The sequence below is a fragment of the Mus musculus genome, chromosome 13 (assembly GCF_000001635.26).
Source record: "Mus musculus strain C57BL/6J chromosome 13, GRCm38.p6 C57BL/6J".
NCBI lineage: Eukaryota > Metazoa > Chordata > Mammalia > Rodentia > Muridae > Mus > Mus musculus.
The window spans coordinates 74,428,021-74,448,623 of NC_000079.6; the positions used below are offsets into that span (position 1 = coordinate 74,428,021).

A 20,603-nucleotide genomic window follows, 5' to 3' on the forward strand; every position below is an offset into this window, starting at 1 on the left:
GGCTATTATAAATAAGGCTGATAATAACATAATGGAGCATGTGTTCTTATTACCAGTTGGAACTTCTTCTGGGTATATGCCAAGGAGAGGTATTGCTGGATCTTCTGGTAGTATTATGTCCAATTTTCTGAGGAACCTCCAGACTGACTTCCAGAGTGGTTGTACAAGCTTGCAATCCCACCAGCAGTGGAGGAGTGTTCCTCTTTTTCCACATCCTCACCAGCATCTGCTGTCACCTGAATTTTTGATTTTAGCCATTATGACTGGTGTGGGGTGGAATCTCAAGGTTGTTTTGATTTGCATTTCCCTGATGATTAAGGATGTTGAACATTTTTTTTCAGGTGCTTCTCAGCCATTTGGTATTCCTCAGTTGAGAATTCTTTGTTTAGCTCTGAACCCCATTTTTAATGGGGTTATTTGAATTTCTGGAGTCCAGCTTCTTGAGCTTTTTGTATATATTGGATATTAGTCCCCTATCAGATTTAGGATTGGTAAAGATCCTTTCCCAATCTGTTGGTGGCCTTATTGACAGTGTCTTTTGCCTTTCAGAAGCTTTGCAATTTTATGAGGTCCCATTTGTCCATTCTTGATCTTACAGCACAAGCCATTGCTGTTCTGTTTAGGAATTTTTCCCCTGTGCCCATATCTTCGAGGCTTTTCCCTACTTTCTCCTCTATTAATTTCAGTCCACCATGTGCACTCACCACATTTAAACATTTGAAATCTTGGGTCATTTCTAGGTGTCTAGTGGTAGCTTCTCCTATTACAGTCATATCAGGTGAACAAGATCCAACATCAGCTGTATATCTAATCCACTCATGTATAGATACTGACCTTGCCTGCAGTGGTCTGATTATTTCCCTGCATTTAGCATTTACATTTTCAAAGGTTAAAGCACAATTATTGCCTTTCTTGCTGCTGAATCTGATATACTCCTTTTCACAGCTGATGTTAGCCTTTGTAAAAAAAAAAAAAAAATCAGGGAAGATTTCTTTTGGACCTTGTATGACTTAATGGTTCAACTCTTCCCTGATTCTGCGACACTGTTCCAGTTCTTTAAGGCTGACAATCAACACAATGCCAGAGTTTCTTCATCATATACAACCTGTACCTCTATCTCAGAGCAGTTGGTCTGTGGAAATCTCTCTACCCCTGGTTCTAGTTTGTCGTATTATCTCCCTCACCACGTCTCTCCATCATGTGCACCACTGTAAATTTGTAGCAGGTTCTAATATGTCTCTTGCCATATCTTTCCAGTCTTGGAGGATTATCCTACTTTTAACAGCCTAAGAAGTCAGGATTTGTTTTACAAATGGCAAATGCACTCCAAAATTATTGATATTTTCCTTCAATTTTTTCAGTTCTAACATATCCACGGGTTGCCATTCAAATTCCTAATAGCCCTGTAGATAATCATCATCTGTTTGGTCCTTGTTGTATATTAACCAGATAGACTAAAGTTTGTTTTCTAATAACCTTTGTTTGGCTTTCTCTAATTTTATCTTCTGTCTCTAAACTGAGTATTTTCCTTAATTGAAATTTTAAATTCCCCCCTTAATGTCTGTGTCCACGCTTCTTATCTCTTCTGTTGTTGCTCTTCCTGTTCCTTGAGTTCCTGTGTTCTCTGTTGAAGGTTCTGCCTCCACATTTTGACTTTTTCTTTATATTGCAATTCTGATAGTCTGCTGTCCATTTTGTTTTGATTGATTCATTTTAAAAGGTTTATTCTCCAAGTCTTGCTCCCAATCATTATTTTCTCTCTGCTGCTCAGTCTGATTTGTGCGCTGCTGCATCCTTGCTTCTAGCATATTTTCCACCTCTAGTCTCCCACCTTCATTTTCATGTTTCTGTCTCTTATTCTGATCTACAATTTCCTGTGTCTTCAATTCTAGTGTTTCCTCTAGGCCACATTGCCACGTCTTAAGCTTCTCTTTCTGTTGTTCATGCTGTTCTATAATTCCTGTGTCTTCTGTTCTAAGCCCTGCTTCTCTTTATGTTGTAATTCTAATATTGCAGCATCTGCCTTATTTTGATTTGCTAGCTTTAGTAAATTATTCACTAGACTTTGTTTCTTTTGCCCAATAAAATCCTCAATCTTTAGTTGTAGTGTTACTTGTAATCTCTTTTCTAAGACAAGGAATTTTTTTCTAAGGTTCTGTTTTTTAGAAGACATAGTAAATTAAGAGAATATGGCAATACCAGTAAATAATAAGGTCTGTATTTCCTTTAAATCCATCCCTGTCAAACCATTCAAAATATCATTACGAAAAGCCCAAAAGATATTTATTGTCTTTTTTTTAAGGATTTATTTATTATATCTAAGTATATGGTAGCTGTCTTCAGGCATAGCAGAAGAGGCCATCAGATCTCATTATGGATGGTTGTTGGGATTTGAACTCAGGACCTTTGGAAGAGCAGTCAGTGCTCTTAACCGCTGAGCATTCTCTCCAGCCCATGTTTCTCATCTTTAAGTATCAATTTATTCCCTTGTCCAGAGCCCTTTGTACCTTTGTATCCTGATTCTTGTATTTACAAGGAGGGGCTGAGTGTAGAAAGACCCGCATCTTCTGTGTCCCTGTTTGGGTTGCAGCTGGCAGTGTGTGCTTGTGTGCTGATCTCAGGCAACCCACAGTGCAAGCAAGCAGTCTGGAGATCCAGTCTGGCTGTCCTAGATATGGAGTGGGGCTTGGGGGGTGGAGGTACAGGGAAGCGAACACAGAAAAGACTCTCCTGGGCAGATGCCCAGATCAGTTCACTGTGTCTGCCTGAAAACTACCTCTCAGGCAGTTGTGTTCCAGCGTCACCTGTCCCTCCTTGCAATTCTTACACAGCACTGCTCAAGCCCAGCTTCAGGCTGGGGTGCTGCCCCTGGCTGTTCTCTGTAGGCCCCTCAAACCCAGTCGGCTTTCAATAAACACTGCTGCAGCCTAGATCACTGCCCAAGCCATATTTGAGGTTGAGGGGCAGTGGTCTTTTATCTCCGGTGAGTTGAGTTCTAATCAATATGTTGGGCACTATTTTGTTGCGGTAAATCTCTAACCCAAATAAGCCCGGATGAAGAAAACACAACTCAATTAATATGAATACAAGCTGCATGCCTATATTGGGCACATCTACCACTACACTACCATCTTCCCCATCTATGAGATCCCTTCTACCTTGCAGTTTCTCCGAGCCACATGCTTCGGCTCCACTTTCCTTCCACCCGCTCCTCCATTGCCCTCTCTTCTCCTCCTTCTCTCTCAACCTTACAGCTCTACCTTCCCTTCTCCTGCCCAGTCACTGGCTCTAGCTTTTATTTTACAAATTAAGGGAGAAGGTTCACAAGAAGTCACCTGAGAGTAATTCCTTGCTTGTTCACACCTCCTCCCAGAAGAACGGAATTAGCATCAAAATACAAGCAACACCAGGGCTATCCACAACAGATATCAACTAAAATTAGTTGAAACAGTGTTGTATGGTTATACTTGAGGTAAATGGCATGTAAATAGTGTATGTATCTGATGCATTTGGACATATTACCTGTATCCATACAACATCATTACCTACAACAAAACCAGGAAACCATGTTCTCTATACATTCTTATTCTACCGTGTTTATATGTGTCTACAGTATACAGAATTCTCATAAAATGACAAAATTGCCAGGAATTCCAGAAATCACCTCCATACATTTTCCATGCACTTGAAATTAATTTTTTAAAAAGATTTATTTATTTATTATATGTAAGTACACTGTAGCTGCCTTCAGACACGACACACCAGAAGAGGGCGTCAGATCTTGTTACGGATGGTTGTGAGCCACCATGTGGTTGCTGGGATTTGAACTCCGGACCTTTGGAAGAGCAGTTGGGTACTCTTACCCACTGAGCCATCTCACCAGCCCCTGAAATTAATTTTTAAGAAGAATCAGAATTCTCATGCTTGTTACAGTTAGATTCATGGTGGCATAAAATATAAAATAACCTAACTTCTCATTAGTAGATGACAAGCTGGGTGCTTCAGGAGGCCACTGAGCTCAATGAACGAAGACAATAGCAATGGATGACAGGTGACTCATTTTCATTTTCTTCTTATCAAATAACCAAGCTTACTTAGATGGTGACCCTTTTATTTTTGCTTTGGAGAATGGATTTAGACATTTAACATTTTTATGTATCACTTTGTATATGTTTCATATAAAATTAATGTAGCAATATTGTATAAAGTTACATATGTATTTTTATTTTTTATATAGTTGTTTAACAGAGTTTAGTTTTCATTAAAGAGAAGCAAGACAACTCCTTTGGAATTAAGTAAGCAGGAAAATGTAATTCCTCAATGCAAAGTCGTGAGAACTAATACAAGATAATAAAGTGACCTGGGCTTGTTTCCTGCATGATACAGATTTCACATTGCAAAGAGCAAAACTTCTGATTTAACACATGTAGACAGGGTCCAAAGATGAGCTTGTCATGAACTCCTGTGTGATGCTCAGGTTCTAAAGACACAGAATGAGAACTGTATCTGTCAAAGTCATTCCTTCTTAACCATAGGAAGAACCTTAACGATAGTAAGTACATTCAAAAGGTTTCTCTCCAGTACATATTCTTTTGTTTGTTGGTTTGTTTTTTGTTTTTGTTTTTGGTTGTTTGAGACAGGGTTTCTCTATATAGCCCAGGCTGTCCTGGAACTCACTCAGTAGACCAGGCTGGCCGAGAACTCAGAAGTCCACCTGCATCTTCCTCCCAAGTGCTGGGATTAAAGGCATGCACCACCACTGTCTGGCTCTAGTACATATTCTTTCATGATGATGAAGCCTATAGAATTGTGCAAAGGCTTCACCATATTAAATACACTCCCAAGGTTTCTGTCTTAGTGTTGCCATTGCTAGGAATAGACATCATGACCAAGGCAACTCTCATTAAAGCAAACCTTTAATTGGGGCTGGCTTACAGTTTCAGAGGTTTAGTCCATTTTTCATCATAGCAGGAAGCATGGCAGCATGCAAGAAGTCATGATGCTGGAGAAAGAGCTGTAAGTTCTGCATTTTGATCCAAAGGCAGCCAGGAAGAAACTGTCTTCCAGGGAGGGAATTGGAGGGTCTGTTTTGCACTTGGTGGAGCTTGAAAGTCCACCCCCAGAGATATCCACTTCCTCCAACAAGGTCACACCTCTTAATAGAGCCACTCCTTGTGACAAGCAAATTCAAACTCCCACATTCCACTTACTGGCCCCATAAGCTTGTTGGAGTACAGGAATGTATGGGAACCATTCTTAAACATGGCATAATGGAAAATACATGTGGTCAAACTTCAAAAGTCCCCATCATCTATACCAGTCTCAAATATGTTAAAAGTCCAAAGGTCACAGTCTCTTCTGAGAGTCATCCAATCATGTAACTGTAATCCCCTAAAAAAGAAAATAAAAACAGATCATATACTTCCAACTTCACAAGATATATTTCACCATTCCTAAGTGTCATGAGGAAATACTGGACCAAAACAAAACCAAAAGCCAGCTTGGAAATCTCCAAACTACATCTCCATGTCTGATGTTAAAGCATTCTTCAGATCTCCAACTCTTTTCTGCTTTGTTCACTGCAGCATAATTCTTTCTCTTTGGCTGGTTTTCATGAGCAGGTACCCCACAGCTCTGGCATCTCAAAGATCTTGGGGTCTCCAAGGTAACCTCAGTGTTACAGTTTCTTGTTCCAATGTCTTGGATCCACACATGATCTTCTGCTATCCTCCAAAGAGATAAGGTCACTTCTCCAGCTCTGACCTCTGTATTGCTCTAAGCTCTGGTTGACTCCACTTTACTGCTGTTGTTCTTTCTGCTCATCCCATTGGACTGGCATCTTCAATATGTTGGGTTCTTCTGCATCTAGGCTTCACTGATAGCCTAGTCACTTATGTTCCCTTCATGAGTCCAAGCCTCAGCTGCTCCTCATGACACCGTCATGCCTTCAAAACCAGTACCACCTGGGTGATTCTTACATGAGACCAAGTTCAGCTGCAACACAAGGTACAATTCTGGCTATCTCTGGAACAGAGTTTCTTTGTCCTCTCAGAATACACTTCCTAGAAGATTTCACCTCAGTGATGCTGGTCTCTTCTTCATCACTTCTAATTTCTCAGCTACAGCTAACAAGCTTCAATTTTCCCAGTAGTCCCTTCTATTCTTACCTCTAAAGTCAGAGCCACAGGGACAAAGCTGCTGAGTTCTGCTGCTTTCTGGGCCTGGGACATGGCCTCTTCTATTACATTATGACCAGTTTTCTGTTCTCCAACTCCTTTACTGCCTCAGCTTGGCTGTCCTGGAACTTGCTCTATATATTGACCTTGAACTCAGAGATCTGCAAGGCTCTGTATCCACAGGACTAGACCTAAGCTTTTCTTCACCTTTAACTTGTTCTGTATCAGGATGGACTTGAACTCAGAGATCTGCTTGAAGCTCATCTCCTAGGGTTCAAGGGCATGTACCACCATGCCTGGACCTATGCTTTCCATTTTAGATCTTATATTGAAAACCAAGAGTAGCAATCACAATCCATCCATTGTCAATTTGATACATACTTGCATCTCCTTATGTCAATATGTAAACAATAACCAGGTTTCTCTCCTCTGTGTTCTTTTATGTCGTTGTAGATGACTGTGAGTTGTAAATGCTTTACCACATTGATTACATTCATAAGGTTTCTGTCCAGTATATATTCCTTTATGTCTTTCGAGATTAGTCTTACATCCAAAGTCTTTACAACATTGATTGCATTCTAAGGTTTTTTTCTAAAATATGTTCTTTCATGTACTTGGTGATGAGTGTGACTTGCAAAGGCTTTACCACATTGATTGCATTCATAAGGATTCTTTCCAGTATGCGTTCTTTTATGATATTGGAGACTATTGTGATGTGCAAATGCTTTATCACATTGATTACATTGATACAGTTTCTCTCCAGTATGTGTTCTTTTATGTTTTTGGAGACTATTGTGACATGCAAAGGCTTTACCGCATTGATTACACTCATAAGGTTTCTCTCCAGTATGCGTTCTTTTATGATATTGGAGACTACTCTGTTGTGAAAATGCTTTACCACATTGATTACATTGATACGGTTTCTCTCCAGTATGTGTTCTTTTATGTTTTTGGAGACTATTGTGAAATGCAAAGGCTTTACCGCATTGATTACACTCATAAGGTTTCTCTCCAGTATGTGTTCTTTTATGATATTGAAGACGAATCACATGTGAAAACGCTTTACCACATTGATCACATTGATAAGGTTTCTCTCCAGTATGTATTCTTGTATGTTTTTGGAGACTATACTGAAATGCAAAAGCTTTACCACATTGATTACATTCATAAGGTTTCTCTCCAGTATGTGTTCTTTTATGATACTGGAGACTATTGTGAAATGCAAAAGCTTTACCACATTGATTACACTGATAAGGTTTCTCTCCAGTATGCGTTCTTTTATGATATTGGAGATTATTCTGTTGTGAAAAGGCTTTACCACATTGATTACATTCATATGATTTCTCTGCATTATGTGTTTTTTCGTGTCTTTGGAGATGACTGTGACGTGCAAAAGCTTTGCCACATTGATTACATTCATAAGGTTTCTCTCCAGTATGTGTTCTTTTATGTCTTTGGAGACGACTGTGACATGCAAAGGCTTTACCACATTGATTACATTCATAAGGTTTCTCTCCAGTATGTATTCTTTTATGTATTTGGAGATGATTGTGACGTGCAAAGGCTTTACCACATTGATAACATTCATAGGGTTTCTCTCCAATACGACTTCTTTCATTCCTGCAACAATAATTGGTACATGTTAAAACTTTACCATATTCAAACTTTTTAATAGTTTTATGAATTTCATAATTTGGTCTAATGGTAAAGATGAATCAGATCTTAAGGTTATCACTTTGTTTATTTTCATGGTGTTCCCCCTCATTATGGGTTGTTTTACATCTTTGAAGAAATCCATCATGATAAGAGCATTTATTACACGGCTCACATTTATAACATCCTTTTTGTATGTGAGAATTTTATATGATTATCACATATCTGAAGAACAATGGAACAACTCAAAGACTTACCACACTGACTGTATTCATAATTTTTCATATAGTATGAGTCAAACCACATTTGCAAAGTGAACCAGGTCAAAGAGAAGAATTGCCAAATACTTAGTACCTTAGGGATTTTCTGCAGTGTGACTTTGGGTATATTCCCAGTAAACTCAGAAAACCAATTAATTGCAAGCTTGTATCATATTCAGAATGTCTACAAAGGCAGAATACTACATATATTCTTGTTATTCTAGGACAGAAACAGGGGCATTGCTTCATTTAATTTTTGTATATTCACATGGCTCTTATTCATTGTGACACATGATATACATATTAAAAGAAGAATAACAAATGAAGTTTCCACATTGCATTCACACACTTTGATATTTGTTCCTCATGGACATGGAATAAGGCTTCTCCATGACAACATTCTTGACTCTCATACACTGCCCTCTCAATAAACTTAGCAATGTCACTACAAATATGAGCATCACCAACTTTACCATGGATGATTTGCTTATTAGACGGTTTTGGATGGGTGCTGGAAAGTTGGCTCAGTGGTTAAGAGCACTGACTGATCTTCCAGAGGTCCTGAGTTCAACTCCCAGCAACCACATGATTGCTTAAAACCATCTGTAATGGGATCTGATGCCCTCTTCTGGCATGTCTGAAGACAGCTTCAGTGTACTCCTATACATAAAATAAATAGTTCTTTAAAAAAAAAAAGAAGATATGTGAAGTGAAGTGAGGTATGGGACATGCACTCTTAAAAAAAAAACAAACTGGGGGGAGGGGCAAAAAAAACCTGGACATATATTTATATAACCTTTTCAATGTGTACACCTTTTGCAATATTAAAGTGGTATGAGACAAAACAGATTGACAGTTCTACAGCATAGTTCTAATGCAGCTACAAATCAAAGAAAGGTATTGGTTAGGTTACTGTTTCCTTGTCTTTCTTTCTTAGAGGAATGCCTTGTTGTGATGGTTTGTATATCCTAGGACCAGGGAGTGGCACCATCTGAAGGTGTGGCCTTGGTGGAATAGGTGTGACCTGGTTAGAATGGGTGTGTCACTGTGGGTGTGGGCATGAAATCCTCACCCTAGTTGCCTGGAAGTCAGTCTTCCACTAGCCGCCTTTGGATGAAGACACAGAACTCTCAGCTCTGCCTGTACCATGCTGGCCTGGATACTGACATGCTCCCACCTTAATGATAATGGACTGAACCTCTGAACCTGTAAGCCAGCCCCAATTAAATGTTGTTTTTTATAACACTTGCCTTGGTCATGGTGTCTGTTCACAGCAGTAAAACCCTAACTAAGACACTCGTAAACACAAGTCAGGTAACTGACATTGAGGTACATGGATCTGTGAAAATATTATAATCATAGCTACACTTAAAGGACTGATATTTTACACTCTTGTTTTTCTTTAGAGCTTCCAGGACATACTAAAATTTCCTCAGAGGCATATTTATATCAGCTTGCACATGAAAATTACCTTTCATGTCTTCTAGAACTTTGACAATGTTCTTCAATATGATGGTCTTCCCAATTGTAGCCTAAAACACAGTACCAGAAAATGAATGATATAGTATTGAAAATTAGTCAAAATTCGAGTTACTGTGAATTTTCACAATAGTGGAAAGCTACAGTGAACATTCCATGAACCTGATTTATTCAGCTCATTCTTCCTCCTCTTCAATTGAAACAACAGAGGATCAATAACAAAGAAATATTTGTCCCTTATTCAGAAAAGCAAGAGGAAATTCAGTCTTACCTATAGCAGTGATGTTCTGGTAGGTCTCCAGCATCACCTCTTCATAGAGACTTTTCTGGGAAGGATCCAGCAAATCCCACTCTTCCTCAGTGAAGTTCACACGCACATCATCATAAGTCACTGCATCCTAAAATATCCCATAGATTTGGACAACACAAAGCATAATCCTGACATCACTGTAAATAAATATATGCCTCCTTGACAATATATACATATACTTCTGGTGCTTCCTCCACTATTTCCTGACAGAGAAGTTACAATCTAATCAGCAAGTTATTTTAGAAGGAAACTGAACTATGAGCTTCACCTGTGTCACTTCTGAATGCTTTGAATAGGATATAGCCTTGCAAGACAAATTGCAATTGATAGAGAGGGGGAAGGAGAGAGGCAAACAGATCAACATTATTAAGCACACATCAGAGACATTGTATGACCAATCACAAAGTACAAAAATGATAGGCAAGCTGAATATGTTTGCTCATGGATTTAATCCCAGAGGCACAGGCAGGTGTATGTCATTTAGTTAGATGTCAGCGTGGGCTAAGCAAAAAGTTCCAGGACAACAAAGGTACATACTAAGACCTTCATTCCCCTCCAAAATGGAATCAAGCCAACAAAAAACATAGAAAGAATTCAGAGGTCTTTACTGAAGTTCCTACAAAGAATTATACATTCACTACAGTATACAGTCTGTAGTCATCTGGCAGAAACCTGAAATGCCCCAGTTTAAACGGAAACAAATTTTATAAAAGAGAATGTATGTTTAAACAATTACAAATGGACAGATGAAAATACCAGTAATATAAATGTGGATCATAAATGAGCAACATAGGGCAGGGAGATAGCTCTGCAGTGGAAAGCTCTTTCTGGTCTTCCACAAAAAAAGGGGGTCAATGGCCAGTATTTACATGAGGACCCACAACTGCTCATTACTTCAAGTTTAAGTGTTCTGAGGCTGCCATCTGACTACAGTAAAGATGAGGCACACATGATAGTCATATATATGCACACTGGCAAAACCCTCATACTCTTTGTAAAAATTCAACAGGTAGGAAAAAATGTCACACACCAGCAATCCAATGACTCTGAAGCCTTGGGTAAGTATTGATGTCATGAACACATGCCATCATGAGAAAGAGAATCTACTCTGTATATTCTTGGCCAAACTTCAAACTTCAAGATGTGGATGAAGATCTGCACAACAGCATACGCTTGCATGTACAAAAACTTACATTCCAAGCACATAAGCTAATAATATAAAAACAAAATCATGCAAGCATGTTGGCCCATATCTAATCCCCTTCAGAAGAGGAAAGGCTACACAGAGAAACTTTTGTCTTGAAAAACAAAAACAAAAGGAATAAAATTAAAAATAAAAAACGCACCAAGCTTGCAAAATGGCTTAGTATTGATCAGCAAATGCTTCTACAGTATCCTAGGTGATTTAGGGACAGAGTCCAAATGGTGAATGTATGAGAGCATGAGAAGACAGCTGAATGACCAGTTTCAACCACGACACAATAGCCACAAAGAACAGAATTCATAGCCAAATATTAAACAAACCTTGGGGACTCTTATGAAAGTGCAGGGAAGGACTGAAGAGCCTTAATGGGGTAGGAACTCCCCAGGAAGAATAACAGACTCAATTAACCTGTAACCTTGGGTACTCTCAGAGTCTGAGCCACCAACCAAAGAGCATACACAGACTGAACTAAGATTCCTAGCACATACATAGCAGATATGCATCTCAGATTTCATGTGGGTCTCCCAACAACTGGAGTAGAGGCTGTCCCTAAAGCTCTTGACTATCTTTGGAATCTGTTCCCATAAGTAAGATGCCATGTACGGTCTCAGTGGGAGAGGATGCACCTAACCCAACAGGTACTTAAAGTGCCATGATTGGGGTACACCTTGGAGGGCCCACAGCCACTCAAAGGAGAAACAAAGGGGATTGGGGACAGGGACGGGGGGTGGGGGTGGGGGTGGTTTGACCTGGAGAGGGAACAGTGATCAGAAGGATAATAAATGTATAAATTATTGGAGAAACAAAAAATAAAAAAAGAAAGAAATCTGTTGAGTGTACAGACACACGAATCCTATCCCCTAATAAAAGATCTGGTAAGTGGGTGGGGGGAGGGTACGGAGGTGGCAGCGGAAGGCAGGAGGCGGTGCGGTAGGCGAGATGCTGCTGTGCGAACCAATCCCTGCTCCCTGCGTCCTGCAGCGCCCTGAGGAGAGGCTGGCCGGATGGGCCGCTGAGCAGGAGTCGGGGACTGTGTGGAGACCCCTGGAGCTGAGATCAGGATGTTCCGCTTAATGAGGGACGTGGAGCCCGAGGTCCCATGTTCCTGATGGACCCCTTCGCAATTCACCGTCAGCACCTGAGCCGCATGATCTCAGGCGGATTTGGATATAGCCCCTTCCTGAGCATCACAGATGGTAACATGCCTGCAACTAGGCCTGCCAGCCGCAGGCTGCAGGCTGGGGTTGTCTCTCCCTTCGGGATTTTGGGAATGTCCGGCGGCTTCATGGACATGTTTGGGATGATGAACTACATGATTGGGAAGATGGAGCACATGACTGCCGGGGGCAACTGCCAGACTTTCTCCTCTTCCACTGTCATCTCCTACTCCAACACTGGGGACGGCGCACCCAAGGTTTACCAGGAGACAATTTAATATTAAATTTACAGGCAAGCTGGCCCCGCCTCTCCCTGGGTCTCAGGGAGAGCCTTCTACTGCCCCCTTTACCTACGTTTCCATCTTCACCCCTCACCGCGTGTCCCACCCATCCTGTATCCATTACCTTGAGTTCTCATGTTGCTGCTCCATCTCCAAACCGCCTCATCTTCCCGAGCCCCTGCCACGCATCGAAGGGTTTGGGGGAAAGCTCTGGGTTTAGGGATCTCTGTCCCTCAGCTCCCCTGACCCTTGCCCACTTCTTCCTCAGAGCCCCACTGCAAATGCCATGGTCCTATAAGGGCCGTGGAGAAAGTGGACTAGTTCCAATTCTTTGTCCCTTCCCCCACCCATCACAGAAACACTTTCCTTTACCCTTCTCTGCCTTTATAAAAATTAATGATTTGTGCAACTTGTAACTAGGTGTTTATGGAATAAAGGAGAATGGAAAAAAGTGAAAAAAAAAAAAAGATCTGGTAAGGCTCCTCCTAAAGAGCATCTATAAACTCACCAAAGAAAGCCACAAAAGATAGACAACTGTTCAAAGACATCAACATATCTAGGAACATTTTGTTACAATCAACTGAATTCTGCCCCTGGGCACTATAGCCTCATATTCCTCCTGTGATGAAAATGCATTCAGTGTAACTTCAATGATCCTAATAGTCTGTAGGTGCTTCTGTACCAACATACAATGGCACAGAATACCCCTTCCCTGTCCAATAGATAGGCATGTGCACATGGGGGGGGGGGGCGTGAGATTGGACCAAGGCAAGACATACAGCAGAGCAAGCACCGAATCATATACCTTTGTTTGAGACACACTGGAGTTCCCTTTCTAAAGGCTTAGATGATCCAATTCCTGTAACTTCTCATGCATCTCTCAGTTTGGGTACTCCCTCTCCCTGTGTGCATCTCTGCATGACAGATTTCTCAATGCCTTAGGAATATCAATATCTTTTGTTCGAAAAATGCAACTCAATCTTCATTATCATAAATTCAATACAATGAACCCTCACAGAATCTTCACCGGGGCTCTGACTTTGCCAAAAGATGGATAGAATAGTGCTGAATTGAAAACATAGAGGAAGTGTTCATAACCTGGAATTTCTCATCTTTCAATTTGCAGAAGCAGCAGAATATGGGTGATCCTGTCAAGTTTGGCTTCTAAGTTGATGAACCCTCCCATGCTTGGACCACAGATGGGGAGGTTTGATTTGAAGTTCCTTCCAGTGACTAGGAATCACTTTGCCTACTCCTTCCATTAATAGAAGCCGAACAGGAGGGAATGTTACCCTTAGGGCACCTTCTTAGACATATACAGACAATGGCACGTGCACTACTATGTTCGTATCAGTTCTATTCATAATAGCTGGAAACTGAAAACAACCCAGATGTCACTCAACAGAACAGTGGTTACAGAAAATGTAGTTCATTTTAACAAGGAATAATATTCAGCTATTAAGAACAAGGACATCATGAAACTTGAAAGCACATGAACAGAACTAGAAAAGTAATCCAGACCCAAACGGACATGCATGTATGTATTCACTCACAAGTAAATATTAACCATAAAGTACAGGTTATCCATGCTACATTACACAGACCCAAAGAAGCTAACTGAAGTGAGCATGGTTGAATCTCACTCAGAAGGCAGAATAAAACAGTCATAGGAGAGAGATGTAGACAAGGAAATTGTTGGAAAACAGGACTGGAAATGGGAAAGGGGAACGGTTAGGAACAGGTGTGGTAAGAGACAGGAGAGAGGGCCATAGATCCAGGAAATCTGCAGCTGGCAGGGATGGGGGTGGGTGTGTGTGTGGGTGTGGGGAGGGGGGAAGTAGAGGAATCTTCAGCATGTGAAGGAGACCATAGATATAAAAGGCACCCAGGAGTGTATGGGGTAACATGACTGAGACTCATAGCAGTGGGATGTGGAATGTGAATCGGCCACTTCCTGCAGCCAGGATTGACAGCCAGTGGAGATTTAAGAACACCACCTGAACCATAAAACTTTCTACCCAAAATTTGTCCTGTAACAAGAAATGCAGGCACAGGGGCTGGAGATGGCTCAGTGGTTAAGAGCACTGACTGTTCTTCTGAAGGTCCTGAGTTCAAATCCCAGCAACTAAATGGTGGCTCACAAGCAACAGTAATGAGATCTGATGCCCTCTTCTGGGTGTCTCAAAACAGGTACAGTGTACTTACAAATAATAAATAAATAAATCTAAAAAAGAAAGGAAGAAAGAAAGAAAGCAAGAAAGAAATGCAGGTACAAAGATGGAGCAGACATGAAGGGAAGAGCCAACCTATACCTTACCCAACTTTAGACTCATCCCATGGGCAAGCATCAATCCCTGATATTATTCAGAATACTTGTATCATGCAGACAGGAGCCTACACAGCAGCTGACTGAAACAGATGCAGAGATTCACAAACAAAGATTGGACACCACAGACAAATAAAGAACAGAACAAAATTCACAAGAAAATAGATTCAAGTAGAAAAAAAATAATCACCCTAAGTGAGGGAAACAAGACCCAGAAAAACAAGTATGGTATACCTTGATTTAAAAACAGATATAAATTATTAGGTAAATGATAATCAAACTACATTCCATAGACCCAGAGAGACTAGGTAAAGAGAAGGGCTACAGGAGAGAAGAATGGATCTCCCTGGAAAGGGGAATTAGAATAAATTCTGTGGGTGGACTAAAGATGAACAAGGACAGAGTGAGAGGGAGTCCAGTGTAGGGAGAAAAAACTAGAATTATGGGTCACTTGGGTGTTAATATAGAAACTTAGTGTACTGGTAACTTCCTGAAATCTATGAGGATTACCTTAGTGAGGACTCCTAGTAACAGAGAATATAGAGACTGAACTGGCCATCTATCATGACCAGGCAGGGCTTCAGTAGGAAGGGACTGGGCTATACTCAGTTGAATTGTTGGCCAAAAAGATCCCATGGGGATCCTTATACAATGCAGATTGATGCTAGGAGAGAAGTGTGAGGAGCCGCTCTTGCAATCGCCATTACAAGATGGCGCTGATATCCGGTGTTCTAACTAGTAAACAAGTAGTCTGCGCATATGCTGGGGTATTTTTCCATGCCTTGTGCCCTGCCTGTCCCAGGGCAGTCATCTGGGCTGATAGTGAGCAGCTCATCAGGAGCTGACAGGTCTCCAACCGCTCTTTGTGGGTTATAAATACTGAGTTTCCTGTATTCGAGGTCTTCCTGATAAGTAAGCAATAAAGCTTTGCCGTAGGAGGATCTGGTTGTCCGAGTGTGTTTTGCTGGCGAAACATTACAAGGACAAGAGAGAAGGTTACTCTCTGAAAACAGACAGCAGGGCCATTGCTGAGGACAACTTCCACATAGGTCACAGAATACAGACATGCTTGCAGGCTTGGAGACTGCACTCCAGTGTTCTGTTCTCTTTGAGATGAAAAGACACTCTCCAGGCTATAGGAAGAGAATCCTGCCTGGACATCAACCCACCTAAAAAACCCTCCATGTAAAATCTGTCCTGCCTGCAAGATGTGCAGGGGCATGGTGGCATCCAACTCTTTGGAGTCAGGAATCAATGGTTGCTTTAACGTGAAGCCCATACCAGGAGAGGAAACTCAAGTCTTACACAATCTGGATGGCCAAAAATTTCACACGGACCAAAATGGCAAAAATGGGGTTTGCATGGGTGTCTACCAAGTTCTCTGCTGGTATGTTATGGCTGTTAGCTTGGTGTTTGTGTGGGAATCCTCACAGTGAGAAAAGATGTAGCTCTGACTCCCTCAACTGCTCTTGCAACTCTTCTTCCTATTGAGTGGCCTTGTCCAGACTCAGTATGAGGTCTATTGCCTTTTGTTTTGCATCTTGTTTGGTCTTCTTAGGCTCTCTACTCTTGGAGGTTTGTTCTTTTCTGAAGAGAAAATGGAGCAGGGAGAGTGGATCTGGGGAAAAGGGAAGGTAGGCTAGACTTATGAGGATTACACGGAGGAAAAACAGTGGTCAGTATACATTGTATGATTCTGGGAAATCCAATTTCAGGTGCAACAGGAGTTTCTGAGCTGCAGAAGTTTCCTAGATGTGTATGGGGTTTGTTGGGTGGATATGGCAAGTTCTAGCTGCTAGTTGCAAACGCTGAGTCAGAGAGCACACATTAGATTAATCCTCAACACGATTTTGTGTGTGTGCTTCAGTGGGGCTGGTGTTGCCTGAAACCACTAGTGTTCCTGAGGGGCTTCAGAGCCCTTGACTACCTTTCTGATCACCTCTGCTCCCAAAGAGAGCTCAAGGACATGGGGCCTCTGCTTGAAAGATAGATTAGTAGTAACTGGAGAGTCAGAAATAAAGAGTTCAGGGGCCACCTTTAATTATTTTTCTAGAGGTCATATACTGAGAGCAAAACTTCTGATTTAACACATGTAGATAGGGTCCAAGAATGAGCTTGTCATGAACTCCTGTGTGATGCTCACGTTCTAAAGACAGAGAATGAGAACTATATCTGTCAAAGTCATTCCTTCTTAACCGTAGGAAGAAGCTTGACCATAGTAAGTACATTCAAAAGGTTTCTCTCCAGTACATACTCTTTTGTTGTGTTTTGGTTTTTCAAGACAGGGTTTCTCTCTATAGCCCAGGCTGTCCTGGAAATCACTCAGTAGACCAGGCTGGATGAGAACTCAGAAGTCCGCCTGCATCTTCCTCCCAAGTGCTGGGATTAAAGGCATGCACCACCACTGTCTGGCTCCAGTACATATTCTTTCATGATGATGAAGCCTACAGAATTGTGCAAAGGCTTCACCATATTAAATACACTCCCAAGGTTTCTGTCTTAGTGTTGCCATTGCTAGGAATAGACATCATGACCAAGGCAACTCTCATTAAAGCAAACCTTTAATTGGGGCTGGCTTACAGTTTCAGAGGTTTAGTCCATTTTCATCATAGCAGGAAGCACAGCAGCATGCAGGCAGACATGATGCTGGAGAAGGAGCTGAGAGTTCTGCACTTTGATCCAAAGGCAGCCAGGAAGAAACTGTCTTCCAGGGAGGGAATAGGAGGGTCTGTTTTGTACTAGGTGGAGCTTCAAAGTCCATCCCCAGAGATATCCACTTCCTCCAACAAGGTCACACCTCTTAATAGAGCCACTCCCTGTGACAAGTATATTCAAACTCCCATATTCCACTCACTGGCCCCCATAACCATGTTGGAGTACAAGAACGTATGAGGACCATATTTAAACATGCATAATGAAAAATACATGAGGTCCAACTTCAAAAGTCCCCATCATCTACACCAGTCTCAAAAATGTTAAAAGTCCAAAGGTCAAAGTCTCTTCTGAGATTCATTCAATGTAACTGTAATCCCCTAAAAAAGAAAAATCTAAAAGCAGATCATATACTTCCAACTTCACAACATAGATTTCACCATTCCTAAATGTCCTCACGAGGAAATAATGGACCAAAACAAAAACCAAAAGCCAGCTTGGAAATCTCCAAACTGCATCTCCATGAGTGATGTTAAAGCATTCTTCAGATCTCCAACTCCTTTCTGCTTAGTTCACTGCAGCACAATTCTTTCTCTTTGGCTGGTTTTCCTGAGCAGGTACCCCAGAGCTCTGGCATTTCCAAGATCTTGGGGTCTCCAAGGTAACCTCAGTGTTACAGTTTCTTGTTCCAATGTCTTGGATCCACACATGATCTTCTGCTATCCTCCAAAGAGATAAGGTCACTTCTTCAGCTCTGCTGTCTGTATCACTCTAAGCTCTGGTTGACTCCGCTCTACTGGGCTGTTCTTTCTGCTCATCCCATTGGACTGGCATCTTCAATATGTTGGGTTCTTCTCCTGCAACTAGGCTTCAGTGATAGCCTCACTTATGCTCCCTTCATTGGTCCAAGCCTCAGCTGCTCCTCATGACACCGTCATGCCTTCAAAACCAGTACCACCTGGGTGATTCTTACATGAAACCATGTTCAGCTGCAACACAAGGTACAATCCTGTCTATCTCTGGAACACAGTTTCTTTGTCCTCTCAGAAATCATTTCCTAGAAGCTTTCATCTCAATGATGTTGGTGTCTTCATCATCACTTCTAATTTCTCAGCTACAGCTAACAAGCTTCCATTTTCCCAGTAGTCCCTTCTATTCTTACCTCTAAAGTCAGAGCCACATGGACAAAGCTGCTGAGTTCTGCTGCTTTGTGGGCCTGGGACCTGGCCTCTTCTATTACATTATCACCAGTTTTCAGTTCTCCAAATCCTTTACTTCCTCAGCTTGGCTGTCCTGGAACTTGCTCTATATATTGACCTTGAACTCAGAGATCTGCAAGGCTCTGTATCCACAGGCCTAGACCTTAGCTTTTCTTCACCTGAAACTTGTTCTGTATCAGGATGGACTTGAACTCAGAGATCTGCTTGATGCTCATCTCCTAGGGTTCAAGGGCATGTACCACCATGCCTGGACCTATGCTTTCACTTTAGATCTTATATTGAAAACCAAGAGTAGCAATCACAATCCATCCATTGTCAATTTGATACATACTTGTATCTTCTTATGTCAGTATGTAAACAATAACCAGTTTCTCTCCTCTGTGTTCTTTTATGTCGTTGTAGATGACTGTGAGTTGCAAATGCTTTACCACATTGATTACATCCATGAGGTTTCTGTCCAGTATATGTTCCTTTATGTCTTTGGAGATTAGTCTTATATCCAAAGTCTTTACAACATTGATTGCATTCTAAGGTTTTTTTCTAAAATGTGTTCTTTCATGTACTTGGAGATGAGTGTGACTTGCAAAGGCTTTACCACATTGATTGCATTCATAAGGATTTTCTCCAGTATGTGTTCGTTTATGATATTGGAGATTATTTTGATGAGCAAATGCTTTACCACACTGATCACACTGATAAGGTTTCTCTCCAGTATGTGTTCTTTTATGATATTGGAGACTAGTGTGATGTGCAAAGGCTTTACCACATTGATTACACTCATAAGGTTTCTCTCCAGTATGTATTCTTTTATGTATATAGAGACTATATTGCCATGCAAAGGCTTTACGACATTGATCACACTCATAAGGTTTCTCTCCAGTATGTGTTCTTTTATGATATTGAAGACTACTGTGTTGTGAAAATGCTTTATCACATTGAGTACACTGATAAGGTTTCTCTCCAGTATGTATTCTTTTATGTTTTTGGAGATTATACTGAAGTGCAAAGGCTTTACCACATTGATCACACTCATGAGGTTTCTCTCCAGTATGTGTTCTTTTATGGGTTTGGAGTTGACCGGTTCTTGCAAAAGCTTTACCACATTGATTACATTCATAAGGTTTCTCTCCACTATGTATTCTTTTATGGTTTTGGAGATTATTGTGATGTGGAAATGCTTTACCACATTGATTACATTCATAAGGTTTCTCTCCAGTATGTGTACTTTTATGGTATTGAAGACTATACTGAAATGCAAAGGTTTCACCACATTCATTACATTCATAAGGTTTCTCTCCAGTATGTCTTCTTTTATGATATTGGAGACTATACTGAACTGCAAAGGCTTTTCCACATTGATCGCATTCATAAGGTTTCTCTCCAGTATGTGTTCTTTTATGATATTGGAGATTATTGTGATGTGCAAAGGCTTTACCACACTGATTACATTCATAGGGTTTCTCCCCAGTATGTGTTCCTTTATGTTTTTGGAGTTGACTGGGTCTTACAAAAGCTTTACCACACTGATTACATTCACAAGTTTTCTCTCCAGTATGTGTTCTTTTATGATATTGGAGACTTCTTTGACATGACAAGGCTTTACCGCACTGATTACATTCATAAGGTTTCTGTCCAGCATGTGTTCTTTTATGATACTGGAGACTACTCTGTTGTGAAAAGGCTTTACCACATTGATTACATTCATAAGGTTTCTCTCCAGTATTTGTTCTTTTATGTACTTGGAGATGATTGTCACTTCCAAAGGCTTTACCACATTGGTTACGTTCATACGGTTTCTCTCCAATATGAATTTTTTCATGCCTGTAACGATAATTGGCCCATGTTAAAGCTTCACCATATTCAAAAGTTTTAACAGTTTTATGAA

At 40.9% G+C, this 20,603-nt stretch overlaps 1 protein-coding gene and 1 long non-coding RNA gene across 9 annotated transcripts in view; both read right to left on the reverse strand.

Annotated features, from left to right (window-relative positions):
* Window positions 1-4,203: 4,203 nt before the first annotated feature.
* E430024I08Rik overlaps window positions 4,204-20,603 on the reverse strand; it is a 31,389-nt gene continuing 14,989 nt past the window's right edge. For 4 of the 8 annotated variants that reach the window (XR_003950546.1, XR_003950545.1, XR_003950544.1 and 1 more), the window contains 4 exons: window positions 9,840-20,539; window positions 9,561-9,621; window positions 7,747-7,796; window positions 4,204-5,391 (listed from right to left, as the gene is read on the reverse strand). This is a non-coding gene — a long non-coding RNA (RIKEN cDNA E430024I08 gene). Of the gene's footprint in view, window positions 5,392-7,746; window positions 8,750-9,560; window positions 9,622-9,839; window positions 20,540-20,603 lie in introns of all 8 variants that reach the window. The other 4 variants (XR_001781001.2, XR_003950547.1, XR_003950542.1 and 1 more) reach the window with 4 other exon arrangements.
* LOC115488130 (zinc finger protein 120-like) lies at window positions 4,238-10,966 on the reverse strand. The gene is made up of 2 exons (XM_030247499.1): window positions 10,909-10,966; window positions 4,238-7,623 (listed from the first exon to the last, which is right to left on the reverse strand). The coding sequence occupies exons 1-2, from the start codon at window positions 10,964-10,966 to the stop codon at window positions 6,755-6,757; spliced, it is 927 nt and encodes a 308-aa protein (XP_030103359.1). The 3' UTR covers window positions 4,238-6,754.

Bases quoted from the DNA above. Each gene is read 5' to 3' on its own strand.
- LOC115488130 (XM_030247499.1), bottom strand. From the start codon at position 10,966: ATGGCATGTGTTCATGACATCAATACTTACCCAAGGCTTCAGAGTCAT. The intron at 7,624-10,908 runs GTGTGTGACATT...TCCAAAGACATA, and splicing joins TCAGAGTCATTGGATTGCTG to AAAGAACACATACTGGAGAG.